General features: G+C 45.5%; 1 protein-coding gene across 1 annotated transcript in view; it reads right to left on the reverse strand.

Annotated features, from left to right (window-relative positions):
* Window positions 1-20,527, reverse strand: part of nipblb (NIPBL cohesin loading factor b) — a gene marked incomplete at its 3' end in the record, with an annotated part of 524,975 nt that overhangs the window by 319,341 nt on the left and 185,107 nt on the right. Inside the window, exons 6-8 of the mRNA XM_070871482.1 lie at window positions 13,163-13,317; window positions 12,251-12,376; window positions 3,337-3,497 (exon numbers count right to left, since the gene is read on the reverse strand). Coding sequence (XP_070727583.1) covers window positions 3,337-3,497; window positions 12,251-12,376; window positions 13,163-13,317 — 442 coding nt within the window. The remainder of the gene's footprint in view (window positions 1-3,336; window positions 3,498-12,250; window positions 12,377-13,162; window positions 13,318-20,527) is intronic.

Raw genomic sequence — 20,527 nt, forward strand, 5'->3', positions numbered from 1 at the left:
CTGCCATTTTTTAATTAACTGCTTGAAATTGGTAACCAATGTAAAAGTCCAGCTGTAACGAGCAAAATGTTGTTGAGTGATGTTGAGTGCAAATTGCAATAAGCCAATGTAGTGTGAACACCTATCGGTCGTATACAGGTCCAGTGGGCTACCCAATGCTGTAGGCTGCGTCCCCGGAACCATAACAATGTACCATAAAGTGTCCCCACAGCTGACAGAAGTAGACAAGCCGCAGAGAAAACGATCCCCGGAGAGCAGAGGCACCAGTAGCGATACCCTGCCTCAGATCGGTTTAACATTGCAGGCACCCGATGGCATGAACCGCCACGGGCCAGAAACAGTAAACTGCGCCTATGCTCGCAGAAGGCTACCGTCGCCCACCACCCGGGTGGAAAAGGCGCAGCCCACAAGCCCACTCGCCACCAGGGCAATGCCCAAGAGCGAAGGGTCACCCGCAACGGCTCCTCCGAACGGGACCTGGACCAGCCAGGATCCCAAACTAGAGAGTGCTCACAACAGTGCCCTCAAGGAAAGCGAGTCAGCAGTCCCCTGCGAACTGCTAGACAAGACGAGGCAGCCCCACCGTCACTTAGACGAAACACTCACTCACTCAGACTGCTTCCTAGGGAGCAGCAGCAACTGTGCAAACGAAAAGGACAGGGAGGTCACAGACACATCAGCTGTCTTTGGGCCTGCCCGACACTAGGAGTAACGACAAGAGCCCTAAGCTCCGGCAACTCGAGCAAATTGAGCTCACCTCGCCCACAGACCCACTAGCATGGGGCACTGCGACGCCAGACGACCCGGATCTCATCATCATAGACAGTCCCTCGGAATCGAGGAAGACTTGCTTCCTCTCCTGAAGTGAGTTCTTTGGTGGCTGAACAGTCCAACACGAGAACCACAGACCCTGTCACAGGTGGGACAGATACTCGTCGGGGGACGGGACTGATTTGACGCACACTCCTTCCGCTGCCTGCGCCTGACCGCTTCACGCTGGCAACATTGAGATCAAAGAGCTCAACACCCTCCCGGATGCACTTTCTCCACCGAGGAAAGTCTTTGACCAGGGTCTCCCAGGTGTCAATGGTGATGAGGGTGAACTAGACTGTCCTTGTGTACCTATACTTAGATACCTGTACTGATCATGTAAATGTACCACACAAAAAGAAACACAACTGTAATCCACCCAACAAATGTACCAAGCTGTAAATGTAAAACCCATGTGATGAACTTGAATGCAACTTACATGTAACGGGCCATCAGCATGATCTGTGTGTGGGGCGGGGGGGGGGGGGAAAGAGAATGGAGTAGTCATGGACTCACAACCAGAAACCACGGGGACCTCCACTGGCAACAAATCTCACTACCAACCCACCCAAGCTGGAAGCGACCCTCCAATGGTCAATCAGGTAGAGCTACGCCTAGGTCAGCATCAATGTACGACTCAATTTGCATTGAAGACTTGTGGTGAAGTGATGTCATGCATGTAGACCATGTATACTAACTGTATAGTCACATAAGGTGTGCCACCAGAGGGCACTGCGGTGGGAGACTTGAGGGTCACCTGCACAGGTGACAGGGCCCAGTATAAAGGGCTGCCCACCATGCTTGTGCCTCACTCTGGAGTTACAATAAATGGGACTAAGCTCTAGTACAATACCAGACCTCATGGAGTCATTCATAAGAGTTCTAAAGACATAACAGAACCTCCTCCTCCTGTTAATTGTTTAATGGTCCACCACCATTCATGACTGGATGTGGCAGGACTGCAGAGCTTTGATCTGATCCGTTGGTTGTGGGATCACTAAGCTCAGTTTATAGCATGCTGCTTCCGCAGTTTAGTATGCATGTAGTCCTGTGTTGCAGCTTCCCCAAGATGGTTCTTCATTTTTAGGTATACCTGGTGCTGCTCCTGGCATGCTCTTCTGCACTCTTCATTGAACCATGGTTAGTCCCCTGGCTTGATGGTAATGGTACAGTGAGGGATATGCCGGAGCATGAGGTTACAGATTGTGGTGGAATACAATTCTGCTGCTGATGGCCCACAGCGCCTCATGGATGCCCAGTTTTGAGCTGCTAGATCTGTTCTGATCTATCCCATTTATCATCATAGGTGGTCCCTCGAACAAGGACGACTTGTTTCCACACCAAAAGATGTTTCAATGAAGAACCCGAAATTCCAATCCTGAATTTGAGGGGTGGAAGATGCCTGTGCGTGGATTTTTTAACGTGTGGTGACCGTTGCACAACAGCCACACGGGCTTGACAGAGCTAGGCCTTTATCCAGTAGCAAGGGTTAACCAAGACAACTGGAGAGCTGCTCTGCTGCATAGACCTAGTACGCACACATATCATAGTCGAGCTCGACTCTCTCCCATTTAGCACGGTGGTAGTGACAATACGATGGAGGTGTCTTCAGTGTGAAGGTGGGACGACTTCTGCGCAAGAATTGTGCAGTGATCATGCTACCAATGCTGTCATAAACAGATGCATCTACAACAGGTAGATTAGTGAAGACAAGGTCAAGTAGGTTTTTCCCTCGTGTTGGTTCTCTCACCACCTGCTGCAGGCCCAGTCTGGCAGCTATGTCCTTCAGAACTCGGCCAGCTCGGTGCGTAGTGCTGCTACCGAGCCACTCTTGGTGATGGAAATTGAAGTCTCCCACCCAGAGTACACTCTGTGCCCTTGCTATCATCAGTGCTTTTTCTAAGTGGTGTTCAACATTCATCAGCTGAGGGAGGGCAGTCGGTGGTAATCAGCAGGAGGGTTCCTTGCCCATGCTTCACCTGAAGCTATGAGACTTCATGGGGTCCGGAGTCAAAGTTGAGGATTCCCTGGGCCACTCTCTCCCGACTGTATAGCACTGTGCCGCCACCCCTGGTGGGTCTGTTCTGCCGGTGGAACAGGGCACACTGAGGGATGGTGATGAAGGAGTCTGGGACATTAGCTGAAAGGTATGATTCTGTGAGTATGACTGTGTCAGGCTGTTGCTGGACTACTCTGTGGGACAGCTCTCCCAATTTTGGTACAAGTCCCCAGATGTTAGTGAGGAGGACTTTGCAAGTTTGCCTGGGCTGGGTGTGCTGTTGTCGTCTCCTAAGCCGGTACTGAGGTCGATGCCAGGCAGTCCGTCCACTTTTATCGTACTTGAGGTTAAATCTCACTTAAAATTCAAAATGCAATTCGACCTGTAAATACTTAACTCTAATTACACCACCATATTAGGATTCAGACTTAAACGTGAACTGAGTCCACCTAGCTTCTTCCCAAAGGCGATAATTCAGGTCTGAGTGTACAAGGAGCATTTTCTGAATCAATTCAGAATATTCCCACCTCTGATCCGAGCCGATGAACCATATGTATGTAGTCCTCATTTGATCCATGTCTGGAATTATCTGTATGGTGATTGGATGAAGAGCCCGACATCTGACTTGTCACTTTACTATCATGAATATTCCGCATGCCACCGGGAATCATGGGGCTCGATACAGAAGCTGAAAAGCACAATAAACTCGGTTAGTGAAGCTATTCTACTTGTGCTATAGCAACCGTAGGCCCCGAACATTAGCCCCTGCTGTACAACTAAGGGAACCAACGTGTTTGAGACAACCTCACTGAAGTAACTCACGCAAAATGAAGTAACAGAAACATAGAAAATAGGTGCAGGAGTAGGCCATTCGGCACTTCGAGCCTGCACCACCATTCAATAAGATTCATGAATGATCATTCCCTCAGTACCCCTTTCCTGCTTTCTCTCCATACACCTCGATCCCTTTAGCCGTAAGGGCCATATCCAACCCCGTTCTTGAATATATCCAATGAACTGGCATCAACAACTCTCTGCGGCAGGGAATTCCACAGGTTAACAACTCTGAGTGAAGAAGTTTCTCCTCATCTCTGTCCTAAATGGCCTACCCCTTATCCTTAGACTGTGTCCCCTGGTTCTGGACATTCCCAACATCGGAAACATTCTTCCCGCATCTAACCTGTCCAGCCCTGTCAGGCTCTTATATGTTTCTATGAGATCCCCTCTCATCCTTCTAAGCTCCAGTGGAGAAAGGCCCAATCGATCCAGTCTCTCATGTCAGTCCAGCCATCGCAGGAATCAGTCTGGTGAATCTTCGCTGCGCTGCCTCAATAGCAAGAACGTCCTTCCTCAGATTAGGAGACCAAAACTGAACACAATATTCCAGGTGAGGCCTCACCAAGGCCCTGTACAACTGCAGTAAGACCTCCCTGCTCCTATACTCAATTCCTCTAGCTATGACGGCCAACATGCCATTTGCCGCCTTCACCACCTGCTGTACCCTGTCACTGCTTTCCAAATGCGCTGCTATTTCATCAGTTCCTATGGACTGGAGGGTAGCTAATGTAACACCACTTTTTAAAAAAAAAGGAAGGAGAGAGAAAACAGGGAATTATAAACCGATTAGCCTGACATCGGTAGTGGGGAAAATGTTGGAATCAATTATTAAAAAGATGAAATAGCAGCACATTTGGAAAGCAGTGACAGGATCGGTCCAAGTCAGCATGGATTTATGAAAGGGAAATCATACTTGACAAATCTTCTAGAATTTATTGAGGATGTAACTGGTAGAGTGGACAAGGGAGAACCAGTGGGTGTGGTGTATTTGGACTTTCAAAAGGCTTTTGACAAGTTCCCACACAAGAGATTGGTGTACAAAATCAAAGCACATGGTATTGGGGGTAATGTACTGACGTGGATAGAGAACTGGATGGCAGACAGGAAGCAGAGAGTCGGGATAAACGGGTCCTTTTCAGAATGGCAGGCAGTGACTAGTGGGGTGCAGCAGGGCTCAGTGCTGGTACCCCAGCTCTTTACAATATACATTGATGATTTAGACGAAGGAACTGAGTGTAATATCTCCAAGTTTGCAGATAACACTAAACTGGGTGGCGGTGTGAGCTGTGCGGAGGACGCTAAGAGGCTGCAGGGTGACTTGGACAGGTTAGGTGAGTGGGCAAATGCATGGCAGATGCAGTATAATGTGGATAAATGTGAGGTTATCCACTATGGGGGCAAAAACACGAAGGCAGAATATTATCTGAATGGCGGCAGATTAAGAAAAGGGGAGGTGCAGCGAGACCTGGGTGTCATGGTTCATCAGTCATTGAAAGTTGGCATGCAGGTACAGCAGGCGGTGAAGGCGGCAAATGGTATGTTGGCCTTCATAGCTAGAGGATCTGAGTAAAAGAACAGGGAGGTCTTACTGCAGTTGTGCACGGCCTTGGTGAGGCCTCGCCTGGAATATTGTGTTCAGTTTTGGTCTCCTAATCTGAGGAAGGACGTTCTTGCTATTGAGGGAGTGCAGCGAAGGTTCACCAGACTGATTCCCGGGATGGCTGGACTTGCATATGAGAAGAGACTGGATCGACTAGGCCTTTATACACTGGAGTTTAGAAGGCTGAGAGGGGATCTCATAGAAACATATAAGATTCTGACGGGACTGGACAGGTTAGATGCAGGAAGAACGTTCCCGATGTTGAGGAAGTCCAGAACCAGGGGACACAGTCTTAGGATAAGGGTTAAGCCATTTAGGATTGAGATGGGGAGAAACTTCTTCACTCAGAGTTGTTAATCTGTGAAATTCCCTACTGCAGAGATTTGTTGATGCCAGTTCATTGGATAGATTCAAGAGGGAGTTAGATATGGCACTTGCGGCTAAAGGTATCAAGTGGAATGGAGAGAAAGCAGGAAAGGGGTACTGAGGGAATGATCAGCCATGATCTTATTGAATGGTGGTGCAGGCTCAAAGGGCTGAATGGCCTACTCCTGCACCTAGTTTCTATGTTAATAATTGATTCCATCATTTTCCCCACTACTGATGTCAGGCTAACCGGTCTATAATGACCCGTTTTCTCTCTCCCTCCTTTTTTAAAAAGTGGTGTTACATTAGCTACCCTCCAGTCCATAGGAACTGATCCAGTGTCGATAAGACTGTTGGAAAATGATCACCAATGCATCCATTATTTCTATGGCCACTTCCTTAAGTACTCTGGGATGCAGACTATTAGGCCCCGGGGGTTTATCGGCCTTCAATCCCATCAATTTCCCAAACACAATTTCCCGCCCAATAAGGATATCCTTCAGTTCCTCCTTCTCACTCGACCCTCGAACTCCTCGTACTTCCGGAAGGTTATTTGTGTCTTCCTTCGTGAAGACAGAACCAAAGTATTTGTTCAACTGGTCTGCAATTTCTTTGTTCCCCATTATAAATTCACCTGAATCTGACTGCAAGTGACCTACGTTTGTCTTCACTAATCTTTTTCTCTTCACATATCTATAGAAGCTTTTGCAGTCAGTCTTTATGTTCCCAGCAAGCTTCTTCTCATACTCTATTCCCCCCCCCCTCCTAATTAAACCCTTTGTCCTCCTCTGCTGAATTCTAAATTTCTCCCAGTCCTCAGGTATGCTACTTTTTATATGCCTCTTCCTTGGATTTAACACTATCCTTAATTTCCCTTGTTAGCCACAGTTGAGCCACCTTCCCCGTTTTATTTTTACTCCAGACAGGGATGTGCAATTGTTGAAGTTCATCCATGTGATCTTTAAATGTTTGCCATTGCCTATCCACCGTCAACCCTTTAAGTATCATTTGCTAGTCTATTCTAGCCAATTCACGTCTCATACCAAAGAAGTTACCTTTCCTTAAGTTCAGGACCCTAGTCTCTGAATTAACTGTGTCACTCTCCATCTTAATAAAGAATTCTACCATATTATAGTCACTTTTCCCCAAGGGACCACGCACAACAAGATTGTTAATTAGTCCTTTCTCATTACACATCACCTAGTCTAGGATGGCCAGCCCTCTCGTTGATCCTCCACATATTGGTCTAGAAAACCATCCCTTTTGCACTCCAGGAAATCCTCCTCCACCGTATTGCTACCAGTTTGGTTAACCCAATCTATATTTAGATCAAAGTCGCCCATGATAACTGCTGTACCTTTATTGCACGCGTCCCTAATTTCTTATTTGATGCTGTCTCCAACCTCACTACTACTGTTTGGTGGTCTGTACACAACTCCCACTAGAGTTTTCTGTGTTTGTTTTACTTAAAAGGCTGCTCAACGTAAGAAAGAATTCTACTTGAACTGAAACTAATAAGTACTAGTTGTAATGCAGGGTAAAGCTATGTACACATCAAAGTGCATGTTTGCTACTTTGACAGCAGTCAGTGACTGCTTTGGGAAGAACCTTGCATCACATGACGCCATGGTGCATTGGTGTCAACACTGAACGATTTTTAAACAATCTTCAATAAAGCAGGCTTCATAGAATCCTGGAAATGATTGCAGCACATATATCAGATGCCGAGAAGATGTTCCCCCTCATGGGGGAATCTAGCCATACTGGCTCTCTGCAAGAGCACTTCAGCTTGTCCCACTTGCCCGCCCTTTCCCTGTAGCCATGCAAATTCCCTTTTGAAAGCCACGATTGAATCTGCCTCTACCTCTCTTTTACCCAGTACTTTCCAGATCCTATTCACTCGCTGCCTAAAAAGGTTTTTCCTCATATCGCCTTTGGTTATTCTGCAAATCACCCTAAATCTGTGTCTCTGGTTCTCGACCCTTCCACCAATAGGAACATAAGAAATAGGAACAGGAGTAGGCCACCTATAATACCATTTAATATCATGGCTGATCCGATCATGGACTCAGCTCCACTTCCCTGCCCACTCACCATAACCCTCCACTCCCTTATCGCTCAAAAATCTGTCTATCTCCGCGTTAAATATATTCAATGACCCAGCCTCCACAGCTCTCTGGGACGGAGAAATCCACAGATTTACAGCCCTCGGAGAAGAAATTCCTCCTCATCTGTTTTAAATGGGCGGTCCCTTATTCTGAGACTATGTCCCCTAGTTTTAGTTTCCCCTATGAGTGGAAATATCCTCTCTGCATCCACCTGGTCAAGTCCCCTCATTATCTCATATGTTTTGATAAGTAATTTTTCGCCAACTACTCTGTCTAGACCCCTTCTGATTTTGAACACCTCTATCAAAACTGCTCTCAATCTTCTCTGCTCTAAGGAGAACTCCAGCTTCTCCAGTCTATCCACGTAACTGAAGTCTTGCTGCATTTACTGTCCAGGGTGTTGGTGAGATCACACCTGGAATACTGCGTACAGATTTGGTCTCCTTATTTAAGAAGGGATATACTTGCATTGGAGGCAGTTCAGAGAAGGTTCACTGGGTTGATTCCTGAGATGAAGGGGTTGTCTTATGAGGAAAGGTTGAGCAGGTTGGGCCTGTACTCATTAGAGTTTAGAAGTCCGAGGTGATCTTATTGAAACATACAAGATTCTGAAGAGGCTTGACAGGGTAGATGCTGAGAAGATGTTCCCCCTCATGGGGGAATCTAGAACTAGGTGGGGCATAGTTTCTGAATAAGGGATCACCCATTTAAGACGGAGATGAGGAGGAATTTCTTCTCTGTGGGTCATGAATCTTTGGAATTATCTACCCCAGAGAGCTGTGGAAGCAGAGTCATTGATTATATTCAAGGCTGATATAGACAGATTCTTGAAATGTAAGGGAGTCGAGGGTTATGGGGAACAGGCAGGAAAGTGGAGTCGAGAAAAAGATCAGATCAGCCATGATCGTATTGAATGGCGGAGCAGGCTCGAGGGCCGTATGGGCTACTCCTGCTCCTATTTCTTGTTATTAAGTCCCTCATCCCTGACACCAATCTTGTAAATCTTTTCTGCATGCTCTGTAAGGCCTTCACATCCTTCCTAAAGTGCAGTGCCCAGAATTGGACACAATACTCCAGTTGAGGTTGGACCAGTGTTTTATAAAAGTTCATCATAACTTCCTTGCTTTTGTACTCTACGCCTCTATTTATAAAACCCAGGATCCAGTATGCTTTTTTAACCGCTTTCTCAACCTGCCTTGGCACCTTCAATGATTTCTTCACATGTACCCCCAGGTACTCTGTTCCTGCACCCCCTTTAGGATTGTACCCTTCAGTTTATATTGTCTCTCCTCGTTCTTCCCACCAAAATATATCACTTCACACTTTTCTGCGTTAAATTTCCTCTGCCACGTGCCCGCCCATTCCACCAACCTGTCTATGTCTTCTTGAAGTCTATCTTGTTGGTTTAATATACAGTATTCATCAACATAAAGAACTTGGCCAGAAAAAAAGCTCTCTGCCATCCATCTCCTCCCCACACAACGGTCTTAGGTAGTGTTAAGCTGAAAGTCCAAGATTAGATTTTGGGTCTACGGTCAGTTAGCTTTCAGTTTGAGCAGCAATTGAGGCATTATAAATTCACCTCAAAGTTGTGGCAATCAGCCCAGACTCCTGATTCTCATCAGTATCCGGTAATGCTACTGGAAGGCATGGACAGGACTGAGCTTTGCTATAATACTCCCTCCTCACTCCTCAGAAAGTAAACTCCTCATAATTTGCTTACTAAACAGGCTAAAAGAACCAATTTGCAAATCCAAAAATGCCCATGAGAAAAAATGCCCCATTTAGAATTAGAAAACCACAATAAAATGCTGCAAAAGCACATCTGTATTCTATCTCCTTTTTCAACTTGATAAATATTTCTATTTACTGAAATAGGCACTTAAACTTTTCCCACTAAACATGTAACTATTGCTCTTAGATACTAGCAATACTCTTCAGGTTATCCCGACAATGCACATTTCTCTCGCATGAAAATGATAATGACCCAACCCAGGTTAATTACAACAACTTGGATTTGGATAACACCTTTAATGCAGAAAAATATCGCAGTGTTTTACAGTGGCATGAGGATGCTGGCCAAATCCTTGGTCAAAGTGCTGGGTTTATAGGCAGGAGTTTAAGGAGGAAAGAGAATGTGGAACCCAAGTGACCGAAGGCATGGCCGCCAAACGGTATGTTGGCCTGATATTTACGATGGGTGAGGGATAGAAGGCCTGCCAGGAGATCATTGGAGTAAACAAGTCCAGAGAGGATAACGGTATGGATGGGAGTTTCAGCAGGAGATGAGCTCAGGTAGAAGCAGAGGTGGGCGATGTTACAAATGTGGAAGTAGGCAGTCTTTGAGATGCAGAAGAGATGGGGTCGAAAGTTACACCAATGTTCAAACAGACTCATCCAAGACAGTATATTGTACTGACACATATCTAGCAATGGCTTCTCTTCACTGGAGGTGGATGGTGCAATGGACAGTGTCAAAAGCTGCAGAGGGTTTGGTGATGGATACAATACACCCTTATTCAGTCATGCAGAATGCTGTTCATGACTTTGATTAGGGTTGTTTCAGTACTGTAACAGGGCAGAAGTTTGATTGTAGGAGTTCAAACAGGGAGAAATGAGCAGAGAGTTTTCAGGTGACAACATTCAAGGACTTGAGAGGAAAGGGGCATAACAATTACCGATTCTGATGCAGAACCAGCTAGTCAGCGCCCTATATTTGGAGACTGTTTTTCAAAGGAAATATGTCTGTGAGTCAATAGTAGAGTACAAATAGTCGGCTTCAACTCATTGCATCTCCAAAATATGGAGAAAATATACAAATCCCAGTTCAATCCTAACTGGAAAATCCAATTGTAATCAAGAATAGAATTAATACCTTGCCATCTCTCTTGTCGCTGCTCGTGTGATTCAGTTTCCTTGTTTTACTCAGATGTGAGCAGCGAGGCAACGTGATCCCAGTGCTCTTCCAAAGTGGATCTGAAATTGGTCACTAGGGAGTGCCCAAGATCAATCACTGTTGAGCTTTCTCTCACACCCCATTCCCCCGCCCACCCCCAAAAAGATTGTGGCACATTGGACTCGGCCTTAATAATTGCCTTGGACACTATTAGGGAGCACCCTTCAATCCTAAGAGCCCAGCCACAGAAGTACTCTATATGACATGACCTATACTGGTGAAAGTTATCTTTTGAGGAGGGGGGGTGGGGGGGGGGGGGGGAAGAGGAATTAAAGCAGGAAAGAGGAAGAGGGGGGCAGCCGCCCAAGATGATTGTCTGTTGAAAATTGGGATCCAAAATGAGAATACCTCACTTCGAATGGCTAGGGTGGGCGGCAGCGCGATGGGGGGGGGGGGGGGGGGGGGGGGGAGTGCTTGGCGCGATTGGGGGGAGGCGGCGCGCAGTGGGGGGTGAGCGCTGCGCGGTTTGGGGGGGGAGCGCGGCGCGGTTGGGGGGGCGTGGCCCGGTTGGGAGGCGCGGAAGAGGGAGGAAAGGGGCTCAACAGTTACTGGCTTTCTCATTCACTATATTTTTTTAAATGCTGAAGTATTAAACAGAACACTCCTCCATCAAAGGCATGAAATAAAGGAAAATGTGCTGGCAAGTTTTTCCCCTCAGAGTTATCTACAGTGCACTGACAGTAGCTTTCTCTGCAAAGAATCTAAGAGTGTGTCTAACAGATGTATATTTTGGAAGAGACTCATGCAATGAAGTTACCTTTGTCCTTTCATTACATTACCCGCTCTCTTCTGCATTTATAATGAGGGTTTCACACAAATTTCTTATTCTCTAGGCAGAGTCTGTAGTGTCTGCCACATATCATTGAAGCAATGAAACAGATATATTTGCTAAGGACTATTTTCATGGGAATCATGAGTTTGACTATATAAATTTATCCATGACAGTGCTGTCACTCGCATTTCATCAGTGATCATGAGTTTGTGCAGTTTTCGTTATGTCCCCAGTTGAACTGTGAAAAAGGAATTTGGACAATTCTAGAATTCTAGTTGGCGCTGTGTCTGGAGAGAGTACTTTGAGTTGTACAATGCTAAAGTGCTGCTGGATACAGACCTGCCACTGGTGTTTAATTTACAAGTGTGGGTTACTGGCTGAAGTGCATTTTTCCTGTGTACTGCTGCCAAGTGACAACACTATAATCAATAGTATGGAAACAAGTTGTTTTTTTTTTTTTAAAATGCAGGTTACAGACAAGAGATCACAGACCACTCTGATCAGAGAAAGAAACCATCCTAAAGATACTCTTCAGCTGCCACATGCTGACAGTAATTAAACAGAGCAATTAATGTAATGAAAGGAATGCCCTCCCCACAGGGAACTTCTTTTCAAACCGAGTAAGCAGTGCACAACCATAGCAAGAATTTCAACTTGCAAGGACAAATGGCTTGTGACACTTCCTTTTTCCACAAACTGTGTAATACTAATTCTGCATACTACACAAGCATTTGCCACACATCTCCACTTATTTCATGCCCTGCTGTAATCTGCAGGACAGCTGAAATGGTGCATTCTTTACCTAGCGTGGAGGTTGACTGTTGCTGCTGAGGAGAAGGCTGAGCCTGGACTATCAGGCAGGGTTGCACAGGTCTCTGAGGACTCCCAGAATACGCAGGACCTGATACCAGAGGGGAACCGTGCAACTCTAAGGACGGAAAAACAAGCATTCAGAACTATGAGCAAGAATTATGAACCCCCCCACCCCACCCAGAAAACTTCACAGAAAAACAAATACTGCTACCAAGAAAGGCATTTTTGATAGTCCCCAAATGAATCTCACCGAAATGAGGCCTCCTCAATCTGTGTCAGTAGTGAATGAGGGACGAAGGGTGGGGAGGGAGTAAGAATAGGAACCCATCTACAGAGGGCCTGAGAGAGGAGCCTTGCTGTAAAGGGGGTGGGGGAGAGATGGAGCGGTAAAAGCTTTATCCATGCGAGATCTCCATAAGAGATGGCAGGAGGAGGAGAAAGTGCATCACACCTATGCAGAAACTACCTCTGTGGGTGATGGTAGTGGGGAGTCTGGCAGTTCCTCAGGAGGGGTTGTCTCACCTATCTGGGAGCTCCTTCGGGGGGGGTGGGGGGGTGGGGGAGCCTCATCTATAGTGGACCAGCTCCTGCCTGGCAAGCTTTCCACAACTTTTGAAGTTGATGTACACTCAGGGTATACTTTAATATTACTCTACCCCAAAATCAAACAACTATAAGAAGCATATACAGCTCCACCTAGAATCCTGGTCAAGAATTGACAATCCTTCACAAGTTCAGCTCGCCAATTTGGTTAGGCAGGCAGGCCCCAAGACTCTAACCAGCAGCCTGTAAAGCAAGTAGGCAAATGGCTTCGAGCTGGTCAATGTGGAACAACAATGCAAAGATTCAACACTTGTACATGCCTGCATGACATCTATGTAAAAAACATGTGCACACTTACCTTGCTGTATCTGCTGATGCTGTGTGTAGCTTGGCGGATGCTGTGGATATGGCATGTAACCTGGAGGACTCTGAGGAGCATATGGACTGGGTACAGGACTGTTCTGTTGAGTCATATATCTGTTGGTAGCAGTTGACTGAGGTGGTACAAATCGACTGTAGACAAATAGGACACAATATTTACCCAAGTTCCCACATTTAAACAGTTCATTCATACAATGCAGTTGTGTGGAAGCTAATGGCAGGGAGGTCTGCTTTCCTAAACTGACAAGTACACATACTATTGTGACCACTTCTGTTTAGTGCTGAACTAGTTTAATTTACTCTAGCTACATAATTTCCTCAGCCATCTGTTGTTAACCATCTTTATGCTGCCTTTGGTCACAGCATCATTCTGCCCATTGCTCGGTTCGCGACTGACTAAAAACACCCGAGGAGCAGTATCCTGATACTCATTCTGTGCCAACGTGGAACGCCATTAGGTGACATACACCAATCATTCAGGCACAATTATTCTCACCTTCTCTCTTTAGAAAGTATTTCCCAGGGTGACTGATACCACCAATTTACAACACATGGGAACTCTATCTCTTCTGTCTATGTGTGCCACTTTCTTCTGAACTGTTACTATCCCATGAAAACATCTGGATTTGCCTAGTTTCTACAGTATTTATTGATTATCTTTCCCAATCTTGCAGTGCTACTAATTGCTGGACTTTATCTTCAAATCAAAGGGGCAGTTTCCATTTTGTCTCATGCTACATAGAATCATAGAATGGTTACAGCAGAGGAGGTGGTCATTCGGCCCGTCGAGTCCATGCCGGCTCTCCATAAGAGCACTTCAGCCGGTGCCAATCCCCCAACCCTTTCCCCGCAGCCCTGAAAATTGTTTTTCTGTCAGATACTTAGCAAATTCCCTTTTAAAAGCCCCGATTGAATCTGCCTCCACCACACTTTCAGGCCGTGCATTCCAGATCATAACCACTCGCTGCGTAAAAAACGTTTTCCTCATCTCGCCTTTGGTTCTTCTGCCAATCGCCTTAAATCTGTCCCCTCTGGTTCTCGACCCTTCCACCAATGGGAACACTTTCTCTCTCTCTCTACTCTGTCCAGACCCCTCAGGATTTTGAACACCTTGATCAAATCTCCTCTCAACCTTCTCTGCTTCAAGGAGAATAATCCCAGCTTCTCCAGTCTATCCATGTAACTTAAGTCCCTCATCCCTGGAACCATTCCCATAAATCTTTTCTGCATCCTTCACATCCTTCCTAAAGTGCGGTGCCCAGAATTGGACTCAACACTCCAGTTGTGGCCGAACCAGTGCTTTATACAGATCATAATGTCTATGCTTTTGTACACGATGCCTCTATTTATAAAGCCCTTGATCCTGTACGTTTTTTTTTAAACCACTTTCTCAACCTGCCCTGCCACCTTCAACGATGTGTTCACTTATACCCCCAAGTCTCTCTGTTCATGCACCTCCTTTAGAATTGTATCCTTTAGTTTATATTGCCTCTCCTCCTCCTCACTACTAAAATGTAGCACTTTGCACTTTTCTGTGTTAAAACTTCATCTGCCATATGTCCGCCCATTCAGCCAGCCTGTATATGTCCTCTTGTAGTCTATCACTAATCTCTTCACTGTTCAGTATACTTCCAAGTTTTGTATCGTCTGCAAATTTTGAAATTGTACCCTGTACTCTAAAGTCCAAATCATTAATATGTATCAAGAAAAGAAGCTTAATCATAAAAATAAACATCCAGATTTCACTGTGAACTTTAAACTAAAAGCATCGACGACAATTCGCCATCACAAACCATGTATGCTCTGTACCACTGAGCATAGCGAGACTCCTGCCTTCATCCAATTGTCTATTAGGGTGCAGGAACAATATATCCCACTAAAAGGAAAGAACAAACTAAACACTAATGATACTCCATGGATGATTAAAGCCACAAGGGAACAATTGAGGGTAAGGAAAGAGGCATACATAGACAGCAGGGGAGTGCATGATAAGGGACAATACGAAAAGATTAGGAGAGAAGTCAAAAAACCAATTAGAAAGGCAAATAACTCTGAAATTAAATTATCAAGGAACGTAAAACAAAAGAGTGATATATTTTACAAACACCAACTAAAAAGGAAGGTTGAGATGGAAAAAGGGCCATTAAGGGATAAACAGCTAAGGATACAGAGATGGCAGAAATATTAAACAATTATTTTGCTTCAGAACAGGTAGACATGACATTGGATGATGAGATTAGTAATGAGATAAGTACATTTAAAATAAAAAGAGGGGATATATTAACTAATCAAACTCAGAGGATAAAACCCCTGGTCTGGATAATTGCATCCGAGCATTTTAAAAGAATTTAGGGAAGAGAAAGCAGAGGCATTACTACACATATTTAATAATTCGTTAGAAAAAGCTGTAGTGCCAGAAGACTGGCGTATAGCTAATGTAATACCTAATGTAAAAGAAGGGGAATAGAACATGTCCAGGGAATTATAGGCCAGTCAGCTTAACACCGGTGGTAGGAAAAATAATGGAATCCCTACTAAAGGAAAAAATAGAACATCTAGAAACCAAAAATATACTAACGAATAATCAATATGGATTTCAAAAAGGAAAGTCTTGCTTGACCAAACTGGTTAAATTTTTTGAAGAGGTAACAGAGTAGACAATGTAGTCAATATAATTCATCTAAATTTTCAAAAGGCTTTCGATAAGGTACCCCATAATATACTGATGAACAAGGTCAGAGAATGCTGAGTCAGGGGACAAGAAGCAGAAGGGATAGGTAGCTGACAGAAAGCAGAGAGCAGGGGTAAAAGGTAGCTATTCACAGTGGCAAGGTGGGTAGTGGTGTTCCACAACGATTAGTGCTAGAATCACTGTTGTTTACAATTTATATTAAGCATTTAGACTTCGGAATCAAAAACACATTTTCTAAATTTGTGGACACCAAATTGTCAATATCGAAGAGGACTGCAACAAATTACAGGAGGACATCGGTAAACTTCTGGAGTCAGCCGGAACAACGAGACACCTAACAACGCGAGAGCGGCAAGCCTACAAAGGCTGTGCTTCAGCCGAAGCAGCTTGCTGAAACAGCAACAGACCTACAGCTCACTGAAACAGCATCAACAGACCTTCAGCTCACTGAAACAGTAACAGACCTACAGCTCACTGAAACAGCAACAGACCTACAGCTCACTGAAACAGCAGCAACAGACCTACAGCTCACTGAAACAGCATCAACAGACCGACAGCTCACTGAAACAGCATCAACAGACCTACAGCTCACTGAAACAGCATCAACAGACCTACAGCTCACTGAAACAGCAACAGACCTACAGCTCACTGAAACAGCAACAGACCTACAGCTCACTGAAACAGCATCAACAGACCTACAGCTCACTGAAACAGCAACAGACCTACAGCTCACTGAAGCAGCAACAGACCTACAGCTCACTGAAACAGCATCAACAGACCTACAGCTCACTGAAACAGCATCAACAGACCTACAGCTCACTGAAACAGCAACAGACCTACAGCTCACTGAAACAGCAACAGACCTACAGCTCACTGAAACAGCAACAGACCTACAGCTCACTGAAACAGCAACAGACCTACAGCTCACTGAAACAGCAACAGACCTACAGCTCACTGAAACAGCAACAGACCTACAGCTCACTGAAACAGCAACAGACCTACAGCTCACTGAAACAGCAACAGACCTACAGCTCACTGAAACAGCAACAGACCTACAGCTCACTGAAACAGCAACAGACCTACAGCTCACTGAAACAGCAACAGACCTACAGCTCACTGAAACAGCATCAACAGACCTACAGCTCACTGAAACAGCATCAACAGACCTACAGCTCACTGAAACAGCAACAGACCTACAGCTCACTGAAACAGCAACAGACCTACAGCTCACTGAAACAGCAACAGACCTACAGCTCACTGAAACAGCATCAACAGACCTACAGCTCACTGAAACAGCAACAGACCTACAGCTCACTGAAACAGCAACAGACCTACAGCTCACTGAAACAGCATCAACAGACCTACAGCTCACTGAAACAGCAACAGACCTACAGCTCACTGAAACAGCAACAGACCTACAGCTCACTGAAACAGCATCAACAGACCTACAGCTCACTGAAACAGCAACAGACCTACAGCTCACTGAAACAGCAACATAGAAACATAGAAAATAGGTGCAGGAGTAGGCCATTCGGCCCTTCTAGCCTGCACCGCCATTCAATGAGTTCATGGCTGAACATTCAACTTCAGTACCCCATTCCTGCTTTCTCGCCATACCCCTTGATCCCCTGGTAGTAAGGACCTCATCTAACTCCTTTTTGAATATATTTAGTGAATTGGCCTCAACAACTTTCTGTGGTAGAGAATTCCACAGGTTCACCACTCTCTGGGTGAAGAAGTTCCTCCGCATCTCGGTCCTAAATGGCTTACCCCTTATCCTTAGATTGTGACCTCTGGTTCTGGACTTCCCCAACATTGGGAACATTCTTCCTGCATCTAACCTGTCTAACCCCGTCAGAATTTTAAATGTTTCTATGAGGTCCCCTCTCATTCTTCTGAACTCCAGTGAATACAAGCCCAGTTGATCCAGTCTTTCTTGATCGGTCAGTCCCGCCATCCCGGGAATCAGTCTGGTGAACCTTCGCTGCACTCCCTCAATAGCAAGAATGTCCTTCCTCAGGTTAGGAGACCAAAACTGTACACAATACTCCAGGTGTGGCCTCACCAATGCCCTGTACAACTGCAGCAACACCTCCCTGCCCCTGTACTCAAATCCCCTTGCTATGAAGGCCAACATGCCATTTGCTTTCTTAACCGCCTGCTGCACCTGCATGCCAACCTTCAATGACTGATGTACCATGACACCCAGGTCTCTTTGCACCTCCCCTTTTCCTAATCTGTCACCATTCAGATAATAGTCTGTCTCTCTGTTTTTACCACCAAAGTGGATAACCTCACATTTATCCACATTATACTTCATCTGCCATGCATTTGCCCACTCACCTAACCTATCCAAGTCGCTCTGCAGCCTCATAGCATCCTCCTCGCAGCTCACACTGCCACCCAACTTAGTGTCATCCGCAAATTTGGAGATACTACATTTAATCCCCTCGTCTAAATCATTAATGTACAGTGTAAACAGCTGGGGCCCCAGCACAGAACCTTGCGGTACCCCACTAGTCACTGCCTGCCATTCTGAAAAGTACCCATTTACTCCTACTCTTTGCTTCCTGTCTGACAACCAGTTCTCAATCCATGTCAGTACACTAGCCCCAATCCCATGTGCTTTAACTTTGCACATCAATCTCTTGTGTGGGACCTTGTCGAACGCCTTCTGAAAGTCCAAATATACCACATCAACTGGTTCTCCCTTGTCCACTCTACTGGAAACATCCTCAAAAAATTCCAGAAGATTTGTCAAGCATGATTTCCCTTTCACAAATCCATGCTGACTTGGACCTATCATGTCACCTCTTTCCAAATGCACTGCTATGACATCCTTAATAATTGATTCCATCATTTTACCCACTACCGATGTCAGGCTGACCGGTCTATAATTCCCTGTTTTCTCTCTCCCTCCTTTTTTAAAAAGTGGGGTTACATTAGCTACCCTCCACTCTATAGGAACTGATCCAGAGTCAATGGAATGTTGGAAAATGACTGTCAACGCATCCACTATTTCCAAGGCCACCTCCTTAAGTACTCTGGGATGCAGTCCATCAGGCCCTGGGGATTTATCGGCCTTCAATCCCATCAATTTCCCCAACACAATTTCCCGGCTAATAAGGATTTCCCTCAGTTCCTCCTCCTTACTAGACCCCCCGACCCCTTTTATAACCGGAAGGTTGTTCGTGTCCTCCTTCGTGAATACCGAACCAAAGTACTTGTTCAATTGGTCCGCCATTTCTTTGTTCCCCGTTATGACTTCCCCTGATTCTGACTGCAGGGGACCTACGTTTGTCTTTACTAACCTTTTTCTCTTTACATATCTATAGAAACTTTTGCAATCCGTCTTAATGTTCCCTGCAAGCTTCTTCTCATACTCCATTTTCCCTGCCCTAATCAAACCCTTTGTCCTCCTCTGCTGAGTTCTAAATTTCTCCCAGTCCCCAGGTTCGCTGCTATTTCTGGCCAATTTGTATGCCACTTCCTACAGCTCATTGAAACAGCAACAGACCTACAGCTCACTGAAACAGCAACAGACCTACAGCTCATTGAAACAGCAACAGACCTACAGCTCACTGAAACAGCAACAGACCTACAGCTCACTGAAACAGCAACAGACCTACAGCTCACTGAAACAGCAACAGACCTACAGCTCACTGAAACAGCAGCAACAGACCTACAGCTCACTGAAACAGCAACAGACCTACAGCTCACTGAAACAGCAACAGACCTACAGCTCACTGAAACAGCAACAGACCTACAGCTCACTGAAACAGCAACAGACCTACAGCTCACTGAAACAGCAACAGACCTACAGCTCACTGAAACAGCATCAACAGACCTACAGCTCATTGAAACAGCAACAGACCTACAGCTCACTGAAACAGCAACAGACCTACAGCTCACTGAAACAGCATCAACAGACCTACAGCTCACTGAAACAGCATCAACAGACCTGCAGCTCACTGAAACAGCATCAACAGACCTACAGCTCACTGAAACAGCATCAACAGACCTACAGCTCACTGAAACAGCATCAACAGACCTACAGCTCACTGAAACAGCATCAACAGACCTACAGCTCACTGAAACAGCAACAGACCTACAGCTCACTGAAACAGCATCAACAGACCTACAGCTCACTGAAACAGCATCAACAGACCTACAGCTCACTGAAACAGCATCAACAGACCTACAGCTCACTGAAACAGCATCAACAGACCTACAGCTCACTGAAACAGCAACAGACCTACAGCTCACTGAAACAGCATCAACAGACCTACAGCTCACTGAAACAGCATCAACAGACCTACAGCTCACTGAAACAGCAACAGACCTACAGCTCACTGAAACAGCATCAACAGACCTACAGCTCACTGAAACAGCAACAGACCTGCAGCTCACTGAAACAGCATCAACAGACCTACAGCTCACTGAAACAGCAACAGACCTACAGCTCACAGTTGCTATGAACATTAAGTTCAATAATTGAATAAAAAAAGATCAGAAGGCTGTTAAACTTTTTCCAATGTGCATTTTCAAACAAGCCATATGATGAGTACGAGAATGAAGTCAGGTATACGGCAGTGTGTTGAGTGTGCCTGATCACAACTCTTAGAAGGGACAATATTCCAAGCTGATTTT

Source organism: Pristiophorus japonicus, unplaced genomic scaffold (genome assembly GCF_044704955.1).
Source record: "Pristiophorus japonicus isolate sPriJap1 unplaced genomic scaffold, sPriJap1.hap1 HAP1_SCAFFOLD_253, whole genome shotgun sequence".
NCBI lineage: Eukaryota > Metazoa > Chordata > Chondrichthyes > Pristiophoridae > Pristiophorus > Pristiophorus japonicus.